The 24148-nt window shown below is 45.8% G+C and overlaps 2 protein-coding genes across 12 annotated transcripts in view; one reads left to right on the top strand and one right to left on the bottom strand.

Moving 5' to 3' along the window:
• Positions 1-5190: 5190 nt before the first annotated feature.
• Positions 5191-9402, bottom strand: Rgs9bp (regulator of G protein signaling 9 binding protein). Its single transcript, XM_023721559.1, has one exon. It carries the CDS (start codon positions 9111-9113, stop codon positions 8406-8408), a length of 708 nt encoding a protein of 235 aa, XP_023577327.1. The 5' UTR covers positions 9114-9402; the 3' UTR covers positions 5191-8405.
• An 887-nt stretch (positions 9403-10289) lies between these two features.
• Positions 10290-24148, top strand: part of Ankrd27 (ankyrin repeat domain 27) — a 57796-nt gene continuing 43937 nt past the window's right edge. For 6 of the 11 annotated variants that reach the window (XM_023721516.1, XM_004636823.2, XM_023721506.1 and 3 more), the window contains exons 1-3: positions 10290-10395; positions 16301-16424; positions 20822-20953. In XM_023721516.1, coding sequence (XP_023577284.1) covers positions 20852-20953 — 102 coding nt within the window. In that variant the 5' untranslated portion in view covers positions 10290-10395; positions 16301-16424; positions 20822-20851. Of the gene's footprint in view, positions 10396-10584; positions 10705-16300; positions 16425-19430; positions 19545-20573; positions 20649-20821; positions 20954-24148 lie in introns of those variants that run through there. The other 5 variants (XM_023721508.1, XM_023721510.1, XM_023721507.1 and 2 more) reach the window with 5 other exon arrangements.

Genomic DNA, 24148 nt, shown 5'->3' with positions numbered 1-24148 from the left:
GAAAGAAAGAAAGAAAGAAAGAAAGAAAGAAAGAAAGAAAGAAAGAAAGAAAGAAAATGACAAAGAAGGGAAACAAAAGACTATAGGGAAACCCTCAGAGTTCAGAAACAACTGGCACAAAACATTTAGGGATTGTAGGAAAATTTTATGTGACAAAGCCACTTTGACCTTTGGTTAAATAAATATGCAACATAAACCTAGCAGATGTGTGGCAGTTCTTTGTCCTCGGCGGAATCTACAATGTTCCATTTCACAACTGAGTTGTACCTTTACAGGAATCTTTAAAGTGGTTGATGCCATGATAGCTTGTAACTGTCTGACCAATACCCACAAGAGTGTATCCAGACAATTATGATGAGACAAGAAGATGTACATTCTGGTCAGGTGTGGTGGCACACGTTTGTAATCCCAGCAACAGAGTGGCAGAGGCAGGAGGATTGCCATGAGTTCAAGGCCAGCCTGTACTGCGTAGTGAGTTCAAGGCTAGTTTGAACTACATAGTGAGAACCTGTCTCAAATAAACGACTTTTAGATTCTTTTTTATCCCTTTGGCTCCGCTCATCAAGAAAAGGGCAATCATAATACAGAAAGGAGGTTTGTTGCCTCTAACATCTGTGGCAAGTTAAAGGCATGATACAGCTAGGAACTGGTAGGCGTGGAGAGCCAAGAGCAGCCAGGGCACAGCTTGCTCCCTCACCAGTGGAAAGATCAAACTGGAAAGGAAGACTGAGGTGAGTCTGGGTTCCTGTTACAGGAGGATCAACTCAGACTGTATTATAGTTAACTGTTTTGACTTGAGTAACAAACACCCAATTTGGGGCCAGGGAGATAGCTCAGCAGCTTAAGCACCTGCATGGCAAGTGCCAGGTCCCAAGTTCAATCCCTGGTATGAGAGAGAGAGAGAGAGAGAGAGAGAGAGAGAGAGAGAGAGAGAGAGGCAGAGAGAGAGACAGAGACAGACAGAGAGACAGAGAGAGACAGAGAGAGACGATACACCTAATTGGTTCACCATAGTGGCTGGGAAGATATACTGAAGACCAAAGACCAAAGACCCATCCTTTGGTGGCTTGTCATCTAAATGGTAAAAAGGGGAAATGAAGAAGGATGGCTCAGCCTTCACCTTGAACATCCTCTTCAGCCTTCCATTGCGGACTCTTCAGCCTCCTGATATAGACTTGCATGGGACACTACAGAGAGCGCCAGACCTTACGTTGGACTCTTCTGATCTCTAGAGTGTAGAGAGAGCTTTAGCACCCTTCCACATATGACTGCAGGCAACTATTATATACTCATTTTGTAAATTCTTTTATATTTGTATGTCTTGCATTAAATGTTTTTCTTATAAGCCTGCATCAGTGAAATCTATTCCCCAAATCTTATAGATTGCTGGTAATACTAAATTATTATTTTTTTTTTTGCTAAATGATTTTTAACTGGCTAACAGGATCCTCATATTGTCTTGAGTAGAAAGCCACAAAGTGGAATTAAAGAGTGTAGACTTTACTTACCTCTTCTGGGACCCTGGGGAAAAAAATGAAACATGTTATCAGAATGTCAGAGTCATGTCCCATGGTGACAAAGAATGAAATCATGGCTGGAGGAGGCAGAGTGTAAGCAAATTTATTTGAAAGATATAAAGGTTAGGATGTTGAGCTCCTGCTAGTGAGAAGGAAATCCCAAATAGAATATCAAAGGTTCTTTGACTATGAGGTGTTTTTTTTTTTTTTTTTTTTTTTTTTGCGGTACCAGGGATTGAACTCAGGACCTTGCATTTGCAGGCAAGCACTTATTCTACTGAGCTATCTCCCCAGTCCTTGCCTATGAGTTTTTAAGGGGTTTAAAAGAGAGGCTGGGCCATTGTGTCAGCAATATGACCTCTACCCTATAGGAGACTACACACTTTTCAGGTCTTATCTATACAATGTTTATATAGTCCCTGTGCATGGCCCCTGTGTCCTTGAGCCAGTGGCCTATCTGGTCATGCTCTAGAAGTTCCATGGCAATGCTGGATACCTGACAGATATTTTTGTAAGCTCTCTGGAGTGTGTTGAACCAGAAGACTTCGGTTTGGCCTTCTGACTCAATTTTGGAGCTGCTGTACTTACTACCTAACAGAATCTTAACTTTTGTCTCAATTCATAGTAAAAAATAGCCTTTAAGTCTAAACAATACAAGAAAGAAAGAAAAACACAAATCCTGCTTTTAATGAGCAGCAGGTCAGGGCCCAGGAGTCTGCCTGTCTGCCTGTTTCCCCATCCCTATGGTGGTCCCTGATGATGTCATGAGTGGCATCACTAACATTCAATTTTTAGGACTTTTAACGTAGTATGTTAAATAATAGTAATAGCAGCAGCACATTGTAAAATATGCTTCTGAGTCCTTGGGTAATATTTTAAAGGGTTTTTCTTTGCTTTTTGGGAGAAGGTTCTGAAAGACTTGATATTCAAACTGCTAAAATATAATTCTTTAAAAATAATATAATATATTTCTTTTGTGCTACTGGAGATTGAATCTAGGGCCTTCACACTGAGTTACATCTCCAGCCTTTCATTTTATTTTATTTTACTTTATTTTTCAGTTTGAGACAGGGCCTATGTTCTTAAGTTTTCAAACTCATAGGCTGAGTTTGAAATTGTGATCCTTCTGCTTCATTGTTCCACAGCACTGGCATTAAATGTGTATATTACCAATCCCTGCTAAAATTTTAATAACTAAATAATGCTTTGTACATGATAAGAGCATTCAAAATTTTATTGTAAAAATAGTATAACAACATGAAATAAAAACATTGAAAAACACCATTCATAATCCCACCACTTTAACAAATACTCTCATTTCTCTATATTTCCTTACAAACATCCACATACCTAATACATATAAGCAGGGGACACTCAACTTGGTATTCGGCACCAGAATATGAAAATGATTCTTGAAAAAAATGGATGGTAGGATCACTCATAATTTATTTAAATAACCTTAAAGCTTTTGTTTTGCAGTGCTAGGGGATTGATCCCAGGGCCTCATGCATGCTAGTCAAGAGCTCTACCAGTTAGGCTATCCCCAGTCCTATGGGTTATAAATTCTCAACCTAAACACCAGAGAATGAGGATGTCTAGCACTTCCTACTACTGCAGCAAAAACACCAGAATACTCTATGGCAGTGGTGGTGAACCTTTTAGAGATCCAGTGTCCAAGCTGCAACCCCTGATCCACTTATTTTTCACAAAGTGCCAACACTGTGATTAAATTCGAGTACTATAGTTTTAGTTTAGAAAAAGCAATGCATACAATGTGTAGGAGAGCAGACGCTGCATGCTTCCTGAGGCACATGTGCCTTAGGTTTGCCACCACTGCTCTATTGAATTAGAGGAAAAATAAATAAATGAGAAATTATTTTGTCCTCATGAACAAAGGACCACGGCTTCTACATCTGACCAGTTCCCAAGAGGCAGAAGAAACAGTATTTGATTCTCAATTTTTTTTTTTTTTCCGCTGCACCGGGGATTGAACTCAGGCCCTTGCACTGCACTTATTCTACTGAGCCATCTCCCCAGCCCAGAAACAGTATTTGAAATATGACTTTGGCTTATCATGACGGGAACCAAAGATCTATTCCTCCCAGATTCCTTCCTGCATTAAAAGCTGAGAGTGATCACAGGGTAGAAAAGCATCTGGAACTTTAAGACGTGGGAGTGTTTATGAACATCTCTTCCTGTTATACTATCTGTAAAGGATAAATATGTTTTTTTTCCTTTAATTTTATGTATTTAGTACAGGGTCTCACTATGCAGCTCAGACTCACAGTGATCCTTCTGTTTTCAGCCTCCCTAGGGCTGGTAAGATTACAGGCATGTACCACCACACCCGGACTTGGTCACAGCTCAGCACACCCTGGGGGCGCAGGACCAGGATTGAACGTAAAGGATAAATATGTTCACTCTTATTCAAATACATCTGAGGAAAATTAAGGATATTATTTTAAAATCACAAGTGGCTACCTTAATCATTCGAGGGTACCTTTTCCCATGAAGTTATACATGTTGCATATTATCTTTAAATTTCACTTACTAATAAAAATTCTAGAACCTGTCAATATAAGACATAAAAGGGTAGACATGCTTTTAATGTCTTTAATCCTGCCATATATCTGACTTGCCACATGCAAAGCAACCCTGGCTGCAGCTAATGCAGTTACAGGTCTGAGACCACTAACTATAGAATATCATTCTTCTAGTGTGACAAATGACAGGAGTTTGTATCTACAATTTCCCAGAATCTGTTTAAGTGGCTTGATTACCAGGTAACAGACCATTTAAATAAATTACTGTGTTTTCTTGGACTCAGACACAGAGTCTGCATTTAAATTCTTCATCTAATTTAAATACTATAAATAAATAGCATATATATACATTTACTATTTTTTTCTTTGTGGTGCCAGCCCCTTATGCATGCTAGGCAAGCTCTCTATCAAGCTGTAATTCCCTCTCCACATTTGCTTTTGTTGTTCTGATTGTTTTTTAAGATAGGGCCTTACTGTATAGACCAGATTGGCCTTGAACTCAGGATCTTCCTGCTTCAGCCTCCTGAGTTTTCAGATTACAGACATGAGCTACCACATCTGGCCCGCACTTGCTTTTTAAAGTCCATTTACTAATTCTGATATGCGAAAAACATCACAGCCCTGTTAGCTCTAATTCTTAAAATTAATATATAATTCAATATAATCTTTTAAAAAATAATTGTAGACAATAACCACTAAAGTATAAGACTTCATTCCTTTATCGACCCAAACCTAACCAATGAACAATACAATCCTTCTTGCTTAACTGCATTCTGTTAAACATTTTAAGCTTTAAAGGGATATTTGAGTGAATCAGTCGTTTGTGAAATTCCAATTCACAAACGAAGGATTTGAGGCACAGGGAGGTCAATGTCATGTTGAGGTACCTAGAGAGAGGCAGAGTCCCCTGCCCATCAAGCGGGCTGAGCCCTGAGGAAAGAGGCGCACCTCAGAGGAACACAGAGGTGAGTTCTTCCACATTTCATTTCTCAGGCTGATACACGGGCTTCCACTCTAGGGCTCGTGCCCTTACAAAGCATTCATTACAGCACATTCTTTGAAAGGACCATGTAGCTCCAAACGGATCAGTATGTACACTGGAGAAAAAGCAGCAGCATTATCAGGGTTCTCATGCAAACTGAGGTCTCTGCAATCAGAGCTACTTTATAGCCATTCAGCATCATGTATCTTCTTCTAGTCATTAAATACTACACACCTTTTACATAGCTTACTGTAAACTGTAGGCAAATCATGAAGTTTGTGCTCTAACTTTTTACTTAGCAAAAATGTTTTTCCCTTGTGTCATTTAAAAGCATAGGTTTTTAGAACACATAAAAATAGCCAAGTATTTTTCTCCTACAAATATTATCATAAGTGCCTTGCCATTCCAACTTCTTTTTAATGTCAACTAATGCATTTAAAATATTTTATTATCGCTTGTTTCACAGGATAAGATCATATCAAATATTTACAGAAATCAATCACTTCCCTACCAAACATCTAAATTGAATCAGGCTACTATCAGAAAGCAATCTCTTGCATTATATATAGAAGCAAAAGCAAGAATGAGTTAGCAGCCTATGGTACAAGGCAGAAAGTGATTTTGCTTGTGTCATATAGAAGTTTTATTAGATGATAACTTCAAAGAATATCAAATATTCCTGATGCTTAAAATTTTCAAACTCAGAATTGTGTTGGTTAATAGGTCCTAATATACAGGTAAGTATATTTACTGTAATTAGCTTTTTATTTTTGCAACATTTTATTACTAATTTCCATAGGCAGAGAAGTCTCAGAATCAGATACACATCTGATTGCATATAGAATTAAAAACTCTAGAACTACCAAGTGGCCAGAGAGAACAATAAAAAAAAAAACATGTTTGTCCTGTTTGCTTTCAGTGGATTATCCATCTGAGGGTTTTTTTTTTTTTAATAGTCTGTGCTGAACATTTCCTTTTCACAAATCAAAATACCCTCAAAAGAAGAGAAGCTTGAAATTTTAGAAACAGTAATGTTAGAAGTACATTTGGGGCTTGCTTTTTAGGATATTTTCCAACACAGCGCCATCAAATACCCCATTCTTCTCCTGCCTGTGAGCCAAAAGACTTTGGAGAAAGTATCAGAGACTCCGTGTCATGTGCGGGAGGTGGAGTTCAAAGTCTTTCTGTATCATCTCCAAAGACATCTTGGGCAGGCAAGTGCAAGAAAATTGAGTGTGGCCCTTATGTAGACTCACCTAGACTAGGTGAAACAGAAGAAGCTTGTTTCATTGGTAACTGTTACACAAAGTTCTTTTGTCATTGGTCATTGTCGTCGTAGTCGTTTTCTCCTCCTCCTCCTCCTCTTCCTCCTCCTCCTCCTCTTCCTTCTTCTTCTTTTTCTCTTTTTTTGTGGCACAGGGGATTGAACCCTCAGAGCTACTTTCCCGCCTTTGGTATTCTTTGAGACAATCTTGGTTTGATCGGCTTAAGATCTTGTAGACCTTATTTACCTTTTTACAGTGAAGAGGGATAGAACCTAGGGCCTTGGGTAGAGTAAGCAAGCACCTTACCACAGAGCCACACCCAAGCCCCATTTTTGTGGGCTTTGAAAAAGTATGATCCCAGACACATGCAAACAGATCCCAAGTTTTCCTGTTTGAAACTCTGCAGTCTGTATGCTGAAGAGGAGTGGGATTGGGCAAAGCAAGTGGCCTTTAGGACTGGGTATTCGGACAGCAACCTTACACTATTTACTTCTGGCCCTCCACTTTCCAAGGTGCCCTGGTGAAAGATTACCAATTCCCTCTACTTAGGCCCTTCCCCACTTCTGGGGTAAAAAAAGAATAAAAAGGCCCTTCCTCAAAAACTCAGCCAAATCTAGGTCTCTTTTGTTCTGAATTCCCTTTAGAAAGTTTATTTCTCAGCCTCACTTCCCCAGGAATGTGGCAGAGCCCTCTCTGGACCCCAGGTGGGAGGTGGCAGTACTGCTTAGGTAAATGGGATCCAGTGTCTTCCACATTAGTCATTGATCAGGGCCACTTCTGTCATCCACACCGGTAGTTATGCTACAACCTTAAAATTCAATCTATACTTAAGAATATAGAATTTTAAAATAGATGCCAATGTATATTTAGTAACCTGAGTTCTATGTTTGGCTCAATGGCATATATAAATCTGTGACCCAATGTCCTTTTTTTTTAAATGGCTTTGACAGTAATGTGATTTTTTTTTCTTTCAGAAAATTATCATTTTCTAAAACAGGTTCTTAAATTCCAAGTTAAAACTTACAAATTCTTACCCAGTCTAAGAGCTGGTTGGCCGAAAACCTCTGTAGGCCAGTAATGCCACATTACCCTCTTTGGGCAGGGTAGGGGTCAGGGAGCTGTGCAGCTCCCTCCAAAGCCAGCTCTCCTATTGGTCAGCAATCAAATTCTGGGGATAGATAGGATTAAGTACCCTAAAGAGGATTCCCCAGCCCTCCCTCAAAGGAGGATCAAACACTTTGATCTAGTTGTGGAATGAAAACAAGCCCCTGCGGAAGGGGAAAGTGCCTGTTCCCACAGCATGTGGCTCTCTGCAAAGCCTCTTGACCCTTCTTTTCCCCATCCTGGGCTGGCTAAGAGGGCCCTTTTCCACAGGCCAAGAGTGTGCTGGGGATAGAATTCTGCTACAGGGGTTCAACCACCTTCTCTGGTTTCCTAAATAGGGTCAGACCCTACACAGCAGTGGGAGGTCCCAACCCCAAACCTCTCTGTAGCTGCTTTTGGTGACTAGTGGATAAACTCGGCTAAGAAGCACCACAGTGCATCACATGGAAAACACATTATATGAACTTGTATTTGCACACTCTCCTAAGCGTAGGCTCCACAGGATTAAAGTAATAAAAACTGCTTATATCTTACTGAAATTTGTTTCTTGTGTGTGTGTGGGGAAACCAACTACCTACACAGAGCAAAGCCATGTTGCCCTCCAGGTTTCCTCCCATCTCACCCACTTCCAAACCTCACATGAAGATAGACAGCGAGGGACATTGGCAGGGTTGGGGACAACAAATTTGGACTCCTTGTAACGATGCCCTAATAACACGACGAAATCTGGGGTCACTGTGGGCCATTTTCTATTAATAGGGAATAAAGCTCCGGCAGACATTAGCTGTAATGCCCTGATGGGCCAGGGAAAGTTAACTCTTCCCGGACCAGTAAGAGAAAAGCGCTGCCGTACCCAGGCAGGTGTGCATGAAATTAGCGGGTACCTACAACACACACTGTTTAGCGTTGCTCCCCTGACAGCTCACAACTCGAGCCCATCCCGAGCCTTGTTTCTGCGGAGGGAGCAGTGGCGGTGAGGGATCAGCAGGTGTGGTCAGCTCAGCTTTGCCACGCACAAGGCTAGAGCCACAGCCGCCAGCAGCACCGCGCTGAAAACCGTGGCAGCCAGGGCCTTGCTGAGGTCGCAGGGCCCTGTGCGCTCTGGCACAGACACGGCTGAAGAGGCGCCGGCGCTGGCACTGGACAGGAGTTCGGCGCCAGCCGTCTGCCGGGCCTGCACTGTCCAGCGGGGCACGTTGACCTTCATTTCCATTTCGTTGATCATCTTGCCCACCTGAAGGACCTCTTGCTCCAACTCCTGCAGATCCGCGCGGTCGAAATCACGCTCCGCCTCGTGCCGCAGACTGCGAGCGCTCAGGGCGCGGGCCGCCACGCCCGAGCAGCTGCCCGCCACCCCGGTGCGCACTAGGGGCCGCCGGGGCGCGTGCAGCGGGAACGCGGCGCCCAGCGCCAATGCGCGCTGCATGTCGGCTTCCAGCAGATCCAAGCAGCCGGAAAAGGCCACCCAAAGGCGCTCGAACTCGGCGCGCTCCTCGGTGGTCAGACCCTTGTCGCGCAGCGCGACCGTCAGCCGGGCGCCGGTGGTCACAGCCAACTCCAGCGCCCTTTGGCGCGTCTTCTGCAGCTCCTCCCGAAGGTTTTGCGAGTCGGCCGAGCCGCCGACGGTCAGCACCAAGTGGTGGTAGCACGCGGTCGTCTTGTTGAACGCGTCCAGCAGCGCCTTGCTTTCCTCCCTGGCCATGGCGGTGCGCTCCCGCGCCCTCTCCGCCCTCAGCGCGGCAGGACGCGACCGGTGCCGAGGCCAGCGCCGGGCTGCGCGTCCCCAACGCTCCGCATGGCCGGTGACTCGCTCGGTGTTGAGGCTGCCGTCGACCGAGCCAGCGCGGGATCCGCCGCGAGCGCCTCGAGGGAGTCGCCTTAGCTGGCGCCCATCGGCTCGCCCATTCTCCCAGATGCGCTTCGGTCACAGGCCGCCTCTCCGCGCGACTCTGGCCTCCACCATGGCTCCCTGCCAAGCCCGGGCTGTGGACCCCATCCTCCTCGGGTGCCAACCCTAGGGCCAGCAGCTGCGCGCTCCGCCTTAGCCGCGGCCAAGGGCAGCCGGGGCCGGTTTCTAAGGACCCGCCCACTCCTGCCAGTCAAGCTGGGCACTTCCAGCGCCCCCTACACACCCGGACCGGGGTGGGCGTGGCCCTGCCATGGAGGTCACGTGAGTCTCCTATCTCTCCTACACCTGCACCCTATACAGTTCTGTCAGCAGATTCAATTTTTCCTTTATTTGGAAGGAGTCGAATACTGGGACCTTACATCTCCAGCCCTTTTTTTCAAATTTGAGACAGAGTGTAGCTAAATTGCCCACGTGGGACTGCAGTTGTTGACCCTCCCGCCTCAGCCTCCCTTGGTACTGGCATTACTGGTGTGTGCCACCACCCTCTACAACTTTTCAGGATTTCTTAGATAAGAAAACTGAGGCCCTGGTACCTAGCTCGCACACAGTCCACGAAAGTGAGAGGACCAGAACCCAGGAACAATGGCAGTAACAGAGTGGCGCGTCTCATAGGGCCAAGCGCTTCTGTTTTGTAAAGCGTGCAGGGAAGAAGGTTCTACGGAGCCGACAGTTTCCGGGTGGGGTTCTTCTTCCCCATAGCTGTCCTGCCCGCTTTTAACCTGTGAGCCGGGACCCCACCCCTACTGTCAGAACGACCCTCGGCCCCACCTCCTCCCATTCTGGGCACGCGCAGTCCGTGGCTTTGGGCGGGTCTAAAAAGAGTAGGAAGCGAAGCGCATCGACTGAGTCCCACCCGCGGTTGGGCCGACACAATGATTGCTCTGCTTGCACGTCACTCTGCATAAGAACTGGCGCTCATTGGGCTGACCTGAGCTTGGCTCCGCCCAACGGTAAGGGGGGGTGGGCCGCAATGCTGAGCGGCCGAGAGGGAGCGGTGGGCGCCAAGGTCTCCGCTGAGGCCCCGCGCGGTGCCGCCGCACCCTAGAGATGGGTAGTGGAAGTATGTAGCTCTTAAGTAAGTAGACTGTTTCCTCCGGTGCCTCACTTCTTTCGGGACTGCTGAGCCCGGAGACCAGGCGGAGCCCGGGAGCGGGCGGGAGAGGAACGCCTTTTTCTTGTAACCAGAGCCCGGGACTGGGCTGCTGGGCCCGGGCCCCTCGCCGGCGGGGTAGTCTCGTCCTCATCCGGGCGCACTCTGATCCCTGAGCCCTCGAGTCCAGAGGAAAGCGGGGAGCTGCGTAAAGAATGCTCTTTTTGACCTGGGCGACTCCATGATAGGCCCGCGTTCCGAGAGTCCGGGAACTCAGACTTGGGGGTAGTGTATGTATGTCGCGGGGTGGGGGGGGGTAGGGGGTTGCTCCGGCACGGAGTCCCCTGCGCGGTTTCCAGGCGCCTGCAGTGGCGGGGCTGATGGTGGGGGGTGGAGGCCGAGTTGTGTGCAAACCGGAGGTCCACCGGGAGGATGCGGGCAGATGGGGAATCCCTGCTTTGCTGCTTGCCTGCCTTTTATGGGGCGGGGTCTCCTCGTCTCCTGTGTAATGATTACTTGTTGAAAATTCTTGGGCACCAAAGGATTCTCGGAACTCTGAGTCTGTTAAGTTTCTTCGAAAAAAAAAAAGACTGTCCAGCGGTGCACGAGCCAGGCCCTAACCTCTGGCTGCCTCTGGCGGGGCAGGGGACTCAGGCACCCTCGGGCTGTGCTAGGTGGCAGAAGCAAGTCGGACATCTTCATGAAGGATTTCAGACATTGGGGAGCAAGGGGTGGCAAGAATAGAGGGAGTATTAGGGTGCACGTGAGCTGGAATTTTCCAAGTTTAGGTTTCACAGAGAGAAAGAAGGCCCTGTTACAATTAAACAGAGACCCGACTGGCCCGAGTATGTGAGCATTTTGAAGTCCTCCATGAAGGACCTGGCACTGAAGCAGCGAAGATCTGCAGTCCTGCGCCCCGGGAATACTGTCATTCAGGGACCTGACCTTTAACCAGTTTAACTGTCCGTTGTAGGCTTTGCCCAAGGTTTTCTGGGCCTTGGTTGGGGCTGGGGAGATGGCTCAGTGGAATAAGTGCTTGGTCATTCTCCGGAGAGAAGGGTCTCAGCTACCTGCAGACCACAGTCTTTATGGGAAATAGAGGTTTTCAGAACAAAATAGATAAAAGGAAGCAGAACTCATCCTTTTAGAGATAGCTGGGGATGATGAGATTACAAAAGTGGACAGAGGCCACAATGTGAGACTTGAAACTCCAACATCAAGTTGAGAGTTTAGTTCATAAGGAGGGAGGCAGACCCACTGTTAGAAGGATCGCTTTGCTCCAGAAGGACAGGTGAAAGTAAAGTCCTAGAGGCAGAGTCCTTAGGTCTTGGAGGAGGTACAGGATATGATAGGAGCACATCCTTCTCACCAGGCCTGGTGACAAGAAAGCACTTGGAGTCCTGAAGTTGGGCAGACTCATTCTTAACCTATACCTTGGGTATGCGCTCCCAGCTTTGACTTATCACCTGAAACCATTCTGTCAGGCAGTATTACTGGCAGAGCAGGCTCTAGGCCCTGGGTTTAAAGTCTTGATTGCTTTCCTGTGCTTGTCCTCATATAGGTGGCTGCTAGGTCTGTGTTACCCATGCATCTGTGCGCCCTTCAGTTTCTGTGGTGTCTGTTCTATTGAGGCTGTCAGTTTGTCAGTTGCCAGCATTAGGCTGATATCTAATGACTGTCCTCCCAGGACACTGAGGAACATGACCACATGATGACAGACAATAGGCTTTTAAAGAATTGAGTCCAGAAAAATAGATACCTGATTTATCCTGTTGATAATACATCCAAAAGACACTAAGAAATGGCTCTTGGAGCTCTTGTCCTTGAGCCTAAGATACTAGCAGAGAGGTGGTTCCACTCAAGACTCGAGGAACAAGGTGGTGAGGTGGCATTCTGAAGGGTGCTTTTGTTCCTCTAAACCATCATACTCCCTCTGTGGTTCCATCAGGCATGGACAATTTTTTCTTTTTCTAACCCTGCACATCCTAGCTGTCATTGTGTTTGGCCAGCTCTCAGTGCCCTTTTTATTTTGGGCTGTTTGCCTTTGTGCCTGATGCTTCATCTACCCAAACATGGATTTCCAGATCCTCTGAGAGATAATCTCTCCCTGGGAGGTTGAGCTTCCTCTTAAAACCCCACTATTATTTTGTGCAAGTGGATGACAGTGCATGCCTATGGTGAGCCAGATATAGAGCTGAAAGGCTTTAAGATAAAGAGATAGGCTAAATGTTACAGGCCAGAAGGACACAAGTGATGATGACAGCATACATTATGTCACCAAGTTGCTTCCATTAGCATTAAAGTTAGAAAAAGAGAACATTTCCCTTTTCCTTTTTGAATCACAAAGCAACTGAAAAATATTGCTTTATCCATTGAAAAGTGTAAGAGGTGTGTGTGTGTGTGTGTGTGTGCGCACATGTGCAAGATCTCACTGTGCAGCTTGGACTTGGACTTGTAGTGATCCTCCTGTTTTTAGCCTCCCCAGGGCTGGGATTACACACGTGCACCTCCACACCTGGACTCAGTCTCCCGTGGCTCAGTGCACCCAAGGGTGGGGCCAGCACGGCATGTAGTGCCAGGAATCGAACCCAGTCCCCTGTGTTTGCCTAAGCAGGCACTTACTGCACTTATTCTCACTGGCCCTGGTTAGGGTCTTAGATTAGGGCTGTGGAAGGGCAGAAGCAACCCCGACAATGGAGACATTTTGGCAAGAGTACATCTCTGGGAACCACAGGCTTCCTTTGTGCTACTTTCTGCTACTTCCTTTGTGCTGCTTTCGGCTGCCTTCTGTCACCAGATGACCCCTGGGTGGTCAGAGTTATCCAGGCTGGCAGGACAGTTGAAGACCACAAGCCATGAGTGTGCACACTGCCTCCTGAAATGCTGTCCTAAGTGGAGGCGCCACATGGCTCTCTTGTGCAAGGGGTAAGGTCAGGTAACTCATGTACAGGGGTATTTGCTATCTTCCACTAACTCACTGGCTTTCTGTAAGTAATCCCATCATGTGAACTCAGGCAAGGTAGGGTTTTAGTTTTCCTTATAGGTGATTGACTGATGGTGGTCCCAGGGATCAAACTCAGTGCTTCTTGCATGCTAGGCATACATTCTACAACTGAGCCCCCCAGACCCTCAAGGCGTTTTATAAGAGAATTCACTCTAGTTTTATAAGGAAAAGTCTGTTTTTAAAATTAAAAAAAAAATTAAAATGGGTATCAGGGACATCTGCAATGAACTTTTAATCTGCCAGGTATGACTGCATGGCAGAAAGAAAGCGAGAGACAAAATGGCAGTACAGCAGGGATCTGGGATGACCAGTTGTTGGCCACAGGAGCTGGGTGTGGTGGCACATGTCTGTAATCCCAGCACTGTAGCACTTGGGAGGCTGTTGGGAGTTCAAGGCCAGCTGGGGCTACAAAGTGAACTTAAGGCTGGCCTGAACTGCGTGAGACCCTGTCTAAAAAAAAAAAAAAAAGAAGAGAAAAACACTAGAACCTCTCATTGATTGATTGAGGAGGGAATTTGAGGAGAGGATTATGGGACGACACAGGATCTTGCCCTGGAGTATCTTTGTCTTCAGTCTTAGTCTTAGTGGGTGGGACAGGATGGCCCACCTCTAATGAGATAGTGGGAAATCTCAAGAGGCTGATACCAATAATCCAAAGCCTCCTTATGCAAATTAACCATTGTGAATTTGTCCCCAATAGGGACTTGCTGTGTAGTCTCAGTCAGCCTTGAATTTAACCAGGTAGTCTGGTTTGGTCTCAAACTCAAGCTCCTCCCTGCCCTAGCCTCTTGAGTGTGGTATTATAGATATGTACCATCATAGCCAGCTTCTTTGCATGTTGTTTTAAAGTAGAAAGCTAGTTCAACCCAAGTAAATTTATCAGGGTATTGAATTATTTTTAAGCATTTATCTATACATATGAATTAATCTGTGGCATTAAGCACTGGCTTGTATGATACCTTTGCTTATTATTCATTCTAGGACAGAAGAATTGAGCATAGCAGTGGGCAGAGAGTTTTTGAATTCCTACTCTTGGGTCATTGACAACCAAGGGGATTTATGTCCCAGAGAAAGTAGGTTACATGGGGCTCAGCAGCATCAGTCCTTGCTAAGAATTTTACACACTTTGTTTGTTGTATTTCAAATGTGCCTTGCATGTTTCATTGTGGTGTTCAGGCCTTTCCTTCCCTGGCTCCTGTACCCCTCTGACTTGCTGAACTTGTTTTTGTTTGTTGTGGTGCTGAGGAATGAACCCAGGGCCTCTTGTATGCAAAGCATGTCGTCTGTCTTTGAGCTATTCCTCTAGTCCTCTGTTTAGATGTCTATGTGTGTATGTTTTTATGTGTGTGTTACTAGGTATTGGACCCAGGGCCTTTGCACTGAGCTATTTTTATTAAAATTAGACATAGGGAATTGTCCAGACTGGCCTTCAACTTGTGATCCTCCTGACTCAGCCTCCAAGCATGCTGGGATTATAGGTATGTGCCGCCATGTCTGGCTATGCTTGGATTCTAATTAAAAAAAAAAAAAAATCCACTTGGGTCTTCTGAGCCTGTAGGGAGCCTGCCTGCTGAACCTTGGGGCCTGCTTTTGTCCATGACTGGCATGCCTCCATCACACCACCCTTCCCCCTTCCCTGCTATTTCCTTCTCTCTCTGGTGCTTACCTCCCATCTGGGAAACCTGCCCTCTTTACCTCTGTCTGGAGAGAGAAGGTTTGGAGTTCTGCCAGCGTCACGTCTGAGGAGCAGGAGTGTTCTTTCCCAGCTTTAATCTAACCATATTGTGCATGTTATTTCTTATGTGATTTTAGTCCAAAACATCTTGAGTGTTGTACTCTGCCATACAGCACTGAGAAGAATATTTCTTGTGATTCTATCATGGCAAACATGTATTATCATGTAGCTCTTTTGGGAACTCATAAAAGGATTATCTGGGCTCTAGTAATAGGTGAATCCTGCAGTTCAAATACCTGAATTATTGCAGAGGTAGTGCTCCCTTTGTCTAGGCAGGGATTATTTGCAGCCATTTTTATGCTCAACTCTTTTTTTCCTAAGAGGATTTATAGGAAGCTCAGTGGTGTCTTTTAGGCAGACCCTAGAGGGTCTTCAGTGGAGACTCTTCTGGCTAGACAGAAGGAATTTGGTATGGGAACTATGTATCACATGGAGTTTTCTGCCCAGGGACCTAAAGTATGGGTCCTGTCTGTGTGTGGCTCTTGAAATAACCCTTTTCCAGGCATGTTTATATGACATGATGAGCTTAGTGGTTAAAGGAATGAGTTTTAGAATTTTTTTTTTTTAAGAATAAATTTTGATGCCCTATAACCTTGAGTCAGCCAGCTAAACCTCAGTTTCTTCATTTGTGATTTGGGGTCAATGATAGCTATTTGGCACTAATATGAGCATTAAATACAATGAGATGTGTAGACATTACATTCCACAGTGCATGGAACAAGGGTGTCCCTCAATACAAGTTGTTTTTATCAATAGCCATAAAAGATAGAATTCATATGGATTTATATACATTTGTGCATACCTCCTAGTGTTTACCAAAGGAAGCATTCTGGGACTATTGTTACATTGTGAGAAAGTGATTTAGTTTTTCATTCAACTGATTGCATCAGGATAAATTTGCATGGTGCTGTTCAATACTTGCTAATGTTCTGTGTTTCAAGGATAGAAGGGCTCAAGCAGATGCTCAGAAACTTCCTCAGGCAGTTGTATAACATTAATTATTTTTACAGTTTTAAGATGATCTTCTAGTTATGGGAAATGATACTGTTTTTCTATTGAGAGTACTCAGGTTTCTTTTTCTAAACAGAGAGCGGAAGTTTAAGGGAACATGTCAAGCGCTAACAACAGAACCATCACATGTAATTGTGCAGGTTCTTCGTTGCTCGGGGGCAGATGCGGGGCCTCAGAGCTCCTTTCCACACCATGTGCCCAGGTGCAGGACTGCACGCTTGGGGAAGATGAGGTGCCTTTTCCTAATTCTCACAAGGACATCAGGTGAGCCAACAGTAACTAGGGGTACATTGGTTTGTAGTATGTCAAATACAGTGATGATGCCACGTAAATTTCCCTGAGAATCCTGCAGGCACGTATTAGTAGTTTCCATGGCATTGCAAAGCTATAGTTCTATAAAGTGTAGGCTGGCCCTGGTCTGCTTAGTGCAGTAGTCATTTATTTTGTTTTATTTTTTTGTGTATGTCGTACAGGCTCTACAGGGCCTCACTACATAGATCGGACTCATAGTGATCCTCCTGTTTTCAGCCTCCCCAGCGCTGGGATTACAGGCAAGCACCACTACACCCAGACTCTGTGGCCAGCTCAGCCTGCCCTGAGGGCTGGCCCGACATGCAGTGCTGGGGATCAAATGGTGTGTGGTCCCTGCACTTGCCTAAGCTTACCTGATAAACAGGCACTTTAGTCTATTGAGCTATCTTGCTGGCCCAACCTTAGAAATTTCTGACCAGCCGAGTGACATAATGAGAGCCTGCCCCCCAAAACAACAAAGATAACACAAAGTAAAATAAATACAGTGAGCGGATGTGGGTAATTATATGTGATATAGATATAATAATATTTGTCACCTACTTCCATGGGGCAGTGCTATTGAAACGGACAAGAGTCCAAAAACAGGCTGCACATATGGAGACTGTGAATGTGACAAAGATAGCCTTATCAGAAGGACTAGAACATTTCAAATAACAACAGTGAAGGACTAGTTTACCATATGGAAAAATAAAGTTAAATCAAAGCATATGCAAAATTAAAATCCAGATGGATTGAAGGCTGAACTATGAAAAACTTTTCAAGATCCCTATGTATTATAGAGCTTTATTTTTAGAAGATATGCATATGGCTTTGAAGTTGGGTGTGGTCTAGGTAGCCTTGCTACATAACAAACCAACTCAGAATAGTGTCTTAACCTGCCCCAGTTCCATGATTTCCCACTGCTAGGTGGGTTGGCTGGGTGGCTTTCTGCTGGTGCCATCCAGGGTGTGTGCCAGCATTCTGCTGGCCGATTCACTGTGCTCTCAGGCCGTTGGAGCCTGTACCCCCCCCCCCCCCGTCCCTCATCACATGGTTTTTCTCCCAGCATGCTGCTCTTGGGGTGCAGAGTAAGAGAGCAGATCAGGTGGCTGATTCGAGCTATCACAGAGAATCATTTCCACCTGCGGGCTGATGGCGGTCACAGTGCTGGCTTAGATTCAAAAGGCAGGGCCACAGACGCTACCTTCTGTTAGGGGAAATGGTGAAGTCACTTGCATGCAAAGAAGCATGCAACAGGACAGGCACAGATTTCCTGAGATCCCCAGAGCCCTGGGCAGAAAGGCAAAGGCTGAAAAATGTGGCTGCGTTAAAATATTTTAAAAATTCATATTTGTGGGGCAGGAGAAGTAGCTCAGCAGCTTAAGCGCCTGCCTGTCAAGTGCAAGATCCTGAGAAGTTTGATCCCAGTACCTGTGCCCTCCCCACAAAAAATCATATTTTTGAAAATACTCATTTAGAGAAATGGAAAGACAAGTCATAGGCCAGGAAAAGAGATTTGTAACATATGCTAGATATACAAAAAACTATATGATGCATGCCTATAATTCCAGCACTGAAAGAAGCTGACCCAGGAGGATCACAAGTTCAAATCCTGTTCAGGATTCAGTCTCTTTCTTTTCTTTCTTTTGTGGTACTGGGTATTGAACTCAGGACCTTGTTCTTGCTAGGCAGGCGCTTAAGCCACTGAGCTTTCTCCCTGTCCCAGGACTTGGTCTTAAAATAAATTTTTTTTAAGGACTGGCCAAATAGCTCAGCAGATTAAAGCACCTGCAAGCAGGTGCAAGGGCTGGGGGTTCAATCCTGGGCCTGCCATGCGGGCCCTGCCCCAGGGGTGTCCTGAGACGGCAATTTAGACTGGGCATGTTGGCACATACCTGTAATCCCAGCTCTTTGGAGGCTGTAAGCAGGCAGATTTCTATGAGTCTGATCTAGTAGTGAGACCCTGAACACCCTGTAGACCCTTCCCTAAAATACTAAACAATAAAATAAATAAAAGGGCTAGGAGCAGCACGTGGTGGTATACACCTGTAATCCCAGTACTGGGGAGGCTGAGGCAGGAGGATTGCCATGAGGTCTAGGTCAGCCTGAGCTTCATAGTGAGATCTAGAAAACTATAAATCACAAGAAAAAGACCAACAATTCAAGGGAAAAGTGGGCAGAAGTCATAAAGCAATTTATACAACATAAAGAAATGATGTTTCACTTCAATTTTTTTCCTCTGGTTATTTTAGAGAAGAACAGTGAGTGTTACTTTTACAGGCTACTGTAAAAAAATACTGTTTTCTTCATAAATTTATTTCTCCTAATTCTGGGGTTTGGGCAGTACACGGTCAAGTTATAGCTGATTCTGTGTCTCATGAGAGCTGCTTCTTAGCTCATAGATGGCTGTCTTTTTTTCTATAACTCCTTTTTTGAAATGTTGACATGTAAACATTTAAACATTTTTATTTTTATGTGTGCATGTTTGCAGTATATAACGATTACAGTCATCATGGGGGACTGATACATGGACATAACACATCTCAATTCTTTTTCTGTCCTCTTCCACTCCTCTGGCAGGAAGAGCCAAGGAGCCCTCTTAGGCCTTCTTGGAAAAAGCACTGCCCCACTCAGAAGGGCACTGCGCCGGTAACCCAGTTGCCACCCGTAGGTTCCACCTTCCAATATTACCACCTTTACAAAGATGGGATTTTTTATTTTTATTTATTTTTTATTTTAAGATATGAAACTTGGGGAAGCACAGACATTCAGACTGTAGCACAGACTGACAAGAAAGTAATCTGATAAAGGGCTGAGGACACGTGTAGCTGTAGTTCAGTGGTAGATCGTTTGCCTAGCAGGTATGAGGTCCTGGGTTCCCTCCCCAGCAAGAGAAAATCAACCAACCAAGCCAGATTTGATGACAAATGTGTTGGTTATGATGTGACCTTAACCTGAGGGAGAGGAATCCTCATACAGTTCCATGGCTGCAGTCACAGACGAATCCCCCCTTGGTGCCTGTCCTGTGTGTTCAGGGGACACATAGAAGGCCACGAGGATGTTCATTGCGCCATTGTGTGTAATACAGAAAAGGTAGGAGCAACTTAAATGCAGAATATGGGATAAACTGTGACACATTTATTTACAAGACTGTTGGATAGCAGAAGCCAGGGACTGAATGTGGGCTTTATGGCTTGGCATGAGTAGAGCTCGAAAGAAACAATGTGAATTGAAAAGGGTATGTTCCAGGATAGTAATAGTGTGGTCTACTTACACAAATGTTGAAACCCATGAAAGATAGTTTTTATTGTTTTGAGATATGTAGGTTTTAGAGGCATAGAAACATGGGTAAGGAAGACATACCTCAACTTTAGGATAATTAATAGTTGTCTCTGAAAGGGGAGGAGAGAATGGGATGGAGGGGTACCTGTCTTCTCTGATGTACTAGATCCAGGCCAGAGGTTCTCTTGAGCCCAGGAGTTGCAGACCAGCCTGGACAAAATAGAAAAAGCCCATCTGAAAGGAAAATGTATACGTATGTATCTTGATAAAGTCATAACTATGGTCATGCAGGATGTGCAAAAAGTAGCTATTTACACTGTGTCACAAGTTGGAGTTGGGCAAGATTGTTTGGGTACAATTTATATATTTTTTTCATTTTTATATATATACACAAAAATTTATAATTTCGTGGGAGGATTGAACCTAGTACTGAAATTTTTAAATTTTGAGAGAGAGAGAGAGAGAGAGAGAGCCTTAGTTACTTTTCCTTGTCACTGGGACACTACCTGATACCCACAGTATACAGGAGGCAACATTTATTTTGGCTCACAACTTTAGTCCACTGTTGACTCAAGGCAGGAGGAACCTGGGCAGAGGAGAGCCTTTCATCTCTTGACACCAGGAAGCAGAGGAAGTCAAGCATGGGAGGGACTAGGGAGAGAGGTGTAGCCTCCCACTTCATGTCCATAGTGACCCACCTCCTCTGACCAGGCCCACTCCCTCAAGGCAGTTTGGCTATAGCTGCTATTGCCTAAGGTCCCAAGTAGGAGTTCATGAGGTCTAGGGATCTACCTATAAACCATAAGAGAAGGTCTCCTTGGGTCACTGTGTTGCCCAGCTGAGCTAGAATCCTTCTGCCTCAGCCACCCAGGGTGCTGGGATTACAGATGTGGACACAGTTGATACATTTAAACAGTAAGTAGGCCATCTGGGCATTTATAGATTGCATATGATATTTCTGATTAAGTGTTCACTGTATGACAGAGAATAGTACATGTTAAGGATGCTGTTTAGAAATGACCAGAAGGCTTTCACACATTACGTAGCCTGAATGTAGTCACTCATTGCTTTTTCCTCCCTTGTCCCAGGAAACTCCTTTTGATCTCGCTGAAGTCCATATGGCTCTGTATGATGAAGATCTCCTGAACAATCCTTTCTATCTGGCCCTGCAGAAGTGGCGTCCTGACTTGTGTAGCAAGGTGGCCGAAATCCACGGCATTGTAAGTACATCGATCCTGAGGGTTGTTGTACTATGTGGCTAACACCAGAAATGTGGGCGACTGAGGTGACATTTAGAGGAAATCAGTTACAGTCCCATGTGGGAATGAGCACCCAGAGACTGCATGACCTGCTTCCTCCAACTCTGAACTCTGTGCCCCAGATAGCACCCCGGTCTCCTGTTCTTGTCTCTGACTCTTACTTCCCTCCTGACCAGGAGAGCTATTCTAGAGCTTTACACACCCTCACTTGTGAGCTGGGCCTCTACTCCTACAGAAGAAGGAGACTGGTGAAGATGTGCACAGCCTCGAAAGGTGTTTCCTAAAGGGCTAGAACTAGTTGTCAGGCCGAGCCCCTAGTACAGAGAGGGAAGGCGGGCCCATGCTGTGGGTCTTTCCAGTCCTCAAGTCAGTGACACTGGTGGGTATCTGTACGTGGCATTTCAGGACACCGCTGAGTGTTTTTCACTGTGACCTCCACTTGTCTGTCCTCTCTTTGTGTTGTTCCCTTGTCATACCATAGTGTAGGTCGACTTCAACCCCGTGATGTGACTTTGCTCAGATAAGTCATCCATCTGGGGTTTTGAGTCAGTAGAGTGTGGCTTAACCCCATATGGCCTCAGGTACTTGGCTGTCTCTTTGACAAACCCGAACTAACTTTCCCCCTACTTCTGCCTTCGGAAGCCTGGTTTCTTGAATTCACTTCTGGTTTTTATGAGTAGTTTTGCGATTCATTAGCTTTCACTAGAATTTTTTACTTTGGACTTTGGAGGCTTCAAAAAATTCACTTAAAAAAATAAGAGAATATAACCTGGTGTGTCTGGCACACACCTGTAATCCCAGCCCTTGAGAGGCTGAAGCAGGAGGATTTCTACGAGTTCGAGACCATCCTGAACTACTATATAGTAAGGGTTTTTTTCAAGAATTAGACAAAAAAAAGCTTTATCCTGAGAAGAAAATAAAAGTCTCGTGTAGCTCACCAGATTGATTATAGGCTGTTCGCTTCACAGTGGTTATGAGATGTCATTATATGCAAGGCACTATGTTTGCTACTAGGAGTCGAGTCGGAAAATGGGAACACACTTCATCCTCTTTGTTGTCCCGAAGCTTAACTCCTAGTGTGAGAAACTGTCACATCTTGGGCACACACATACTAATGACAGTGGTAGGGACACAGAGAAAGATTACCAGACACAGTCCTGTAATGGAGGAGGGTGGCCTGAGGACCAAGCTTGCCCCTGTACCCTGTCACCTGTGTGATGGGGACACTGGTGCTCAGTTGTGTCCCAGCCACGTTTGCCGGTTGAATGAGAAAGTAGAATGTTTTGATCCTCTGCAGCAGGGCAGTCATTCTGTCTCATTCCTGAAACATGTGCGTGGCCTCAGCAGGTGAGTGTGGAATCGCTGTCCTTGGAGTTGGCCATGGGACAAGCGTGCCCACCATAGACTCCTCTGCAGGGGTCAGGATCCTTGCCGAGTACTAAAACAGTGTGCACCTACAGCTCGGTCGCCCCCTGTTCTCCCTGCCCCTGCACGGGTGGGCCGCCCTGTTTTCTGCTCACCTGCAGGTGCCTGGATGTGGCAGCTGAGGGGGCAGCCTGATGTCCCCCTACTCTGCCCCAGCTACTCCTCGAGTTGACTTCCTCCCAGGACTTCTTTCTGGAGCACGGTGTGGCCTTCCTGCCATCAGCTGCCCTCTTTGATGGCACAGTGAAACTAATCATAGGCTTGCTGGCACCCCACACCTGGCTAATTATGCACCTGCAGCCTCCTCACAGGGGGTTGGGTGGGCTTGCATCCCTGCGGCTCTTATCCGTGGGCTGCTAAGAGAAAGGCCTTTAGGTTTCCCAGGTGTACTGGGGTTGGTCCACTTACTCATGGAAAATAAAATTACAAAAAGGGATGAAGTTTGATCTTTTTATTGATGTCCTTTGATTCTAGGTTAAGTAGACTTGGGGCTGGCCTGGGAACCTAGCAGCAGTCATTCACGTTCCCAGGAATTAACTTTCAAGCTGCAGCCCAGCTAAGGGTGCTGAGGTCCATGTTCCAAGTCTAAAGATTGATTCAGGCTAGAGTCCTCTGAGAAACATAGCATCTGCTCTGTTCCAGGCTCAGGCCTGGCTTTCCAGGGCTACATGCCCGAATGGAGAAGATGGGAGGCCTTCTAGGAATTCTAGAATCAGCCCCTGTGGCAGGAAGGATGAGGACAGGACAGAAGGCATTGGTGGCAGCTGTGGAGCGCTCAGCCCAGCCTGGATGGGGCTAGGAGACTACATTGGAGTATGTGCCGTAGTGCAGATTCTTGCTGTATATTTTTACTTCCCTCCATTTAACTTCTGTTATTTAAGCAGTTCCCTACAGAGGGGCTAGAACCTATTATTGCTAAGCTTTGAAATGAGTAGGTCCCCAATTCGGCCTGTGTGGTAACACTACACTTTTGGGTGAGCTCTGCGGCTCCCTCTCAGGAGAGCGCCTAGCCTCCCTGGGGACCTCCTTGGCTGTCCTGCAGCTGGCTGCAGGTGGCTTTGCACTCCTGTGTCAGCAGTGAGGGACAGGCAGGCCACCATTGCAGGGAGAAGTTTTACCAGGCCAGGTCTCTTTATTAGAATGGGAGGAACTGAGCTGCTTTCACAGGACTAGAAAACTGTGCATGAGGTGGAGGGGCGGGAGGGACGCCTGTGAAGTGGGAGGGTCCCTGTTTACCAAGCACGTGTGGACTGGGCCTCTGCTGCACAGCATGACACACAGCGTGACACCCAGCGTGCTTGGCCACGGGCTACAGTTCTGCTGGCGCTGCACAAGATCTGTTTACACTGGGAAGGTGGAAAGAGTATGTGGCAGTTAGTAAACAGGATATAATTGCAGTGGGGGCAAAGTTCTCTGAGCATGTCGAAGTTCCTGGTTTTGCAGAGGCCAGAGGAAGGCCTCCAGTGTGGCCCTTCCTGGTGTGGGACGGACCACGGACCTTGTGGGTCTTTTGTCCAGGCAGTCAGCGTGGGGCATCTCTGAGCCTCTGAGCAGGGGCTCACCTATCCTGTCTCCTCTGTCTTTTTTTGTTGTATGCTCAGTGTGAACTGCACCTTTTGTGTGACTTGATGCTACCTGGGGGCCTGCCTTTATTTTAATTTTAATTTGCTAGTAAAATTTCAAATTATCATGTTTAACTTGATCTTTTTATTTTTTAAAATTTATTTTATT

This window comes from Octodon degus, unplaced genomic scaffold, assembly GCF_000260255.1.
Source record: "Octodon degus isolate 3935 unplaced genomic scaffold, OctDeg1.0 scaffold00083, whole genome shotgun sequence".
NCBI classification, from domain to species: Eukaryota; Metazoa; Chordata; class Mammalia; order Rodentia; family Octodontidae; genus Octodon; species Octodon degus.
The sequence above is the reverse complement of the archived record's forward strand: the minus strand, read 5'-3'. Positions and strand labels throughout refer to the sequence as shown.

Bases quoted from the DNA above. Each gene is read 5' to 3' on its own strand.
- Rgs9bp (XM_023721559.1), bottom strand. From the start codon at position 9,113: ATGGCCAGGGAGGAAAGCAAGGCGCTGCTGGACGCGTTCAACAAGACG.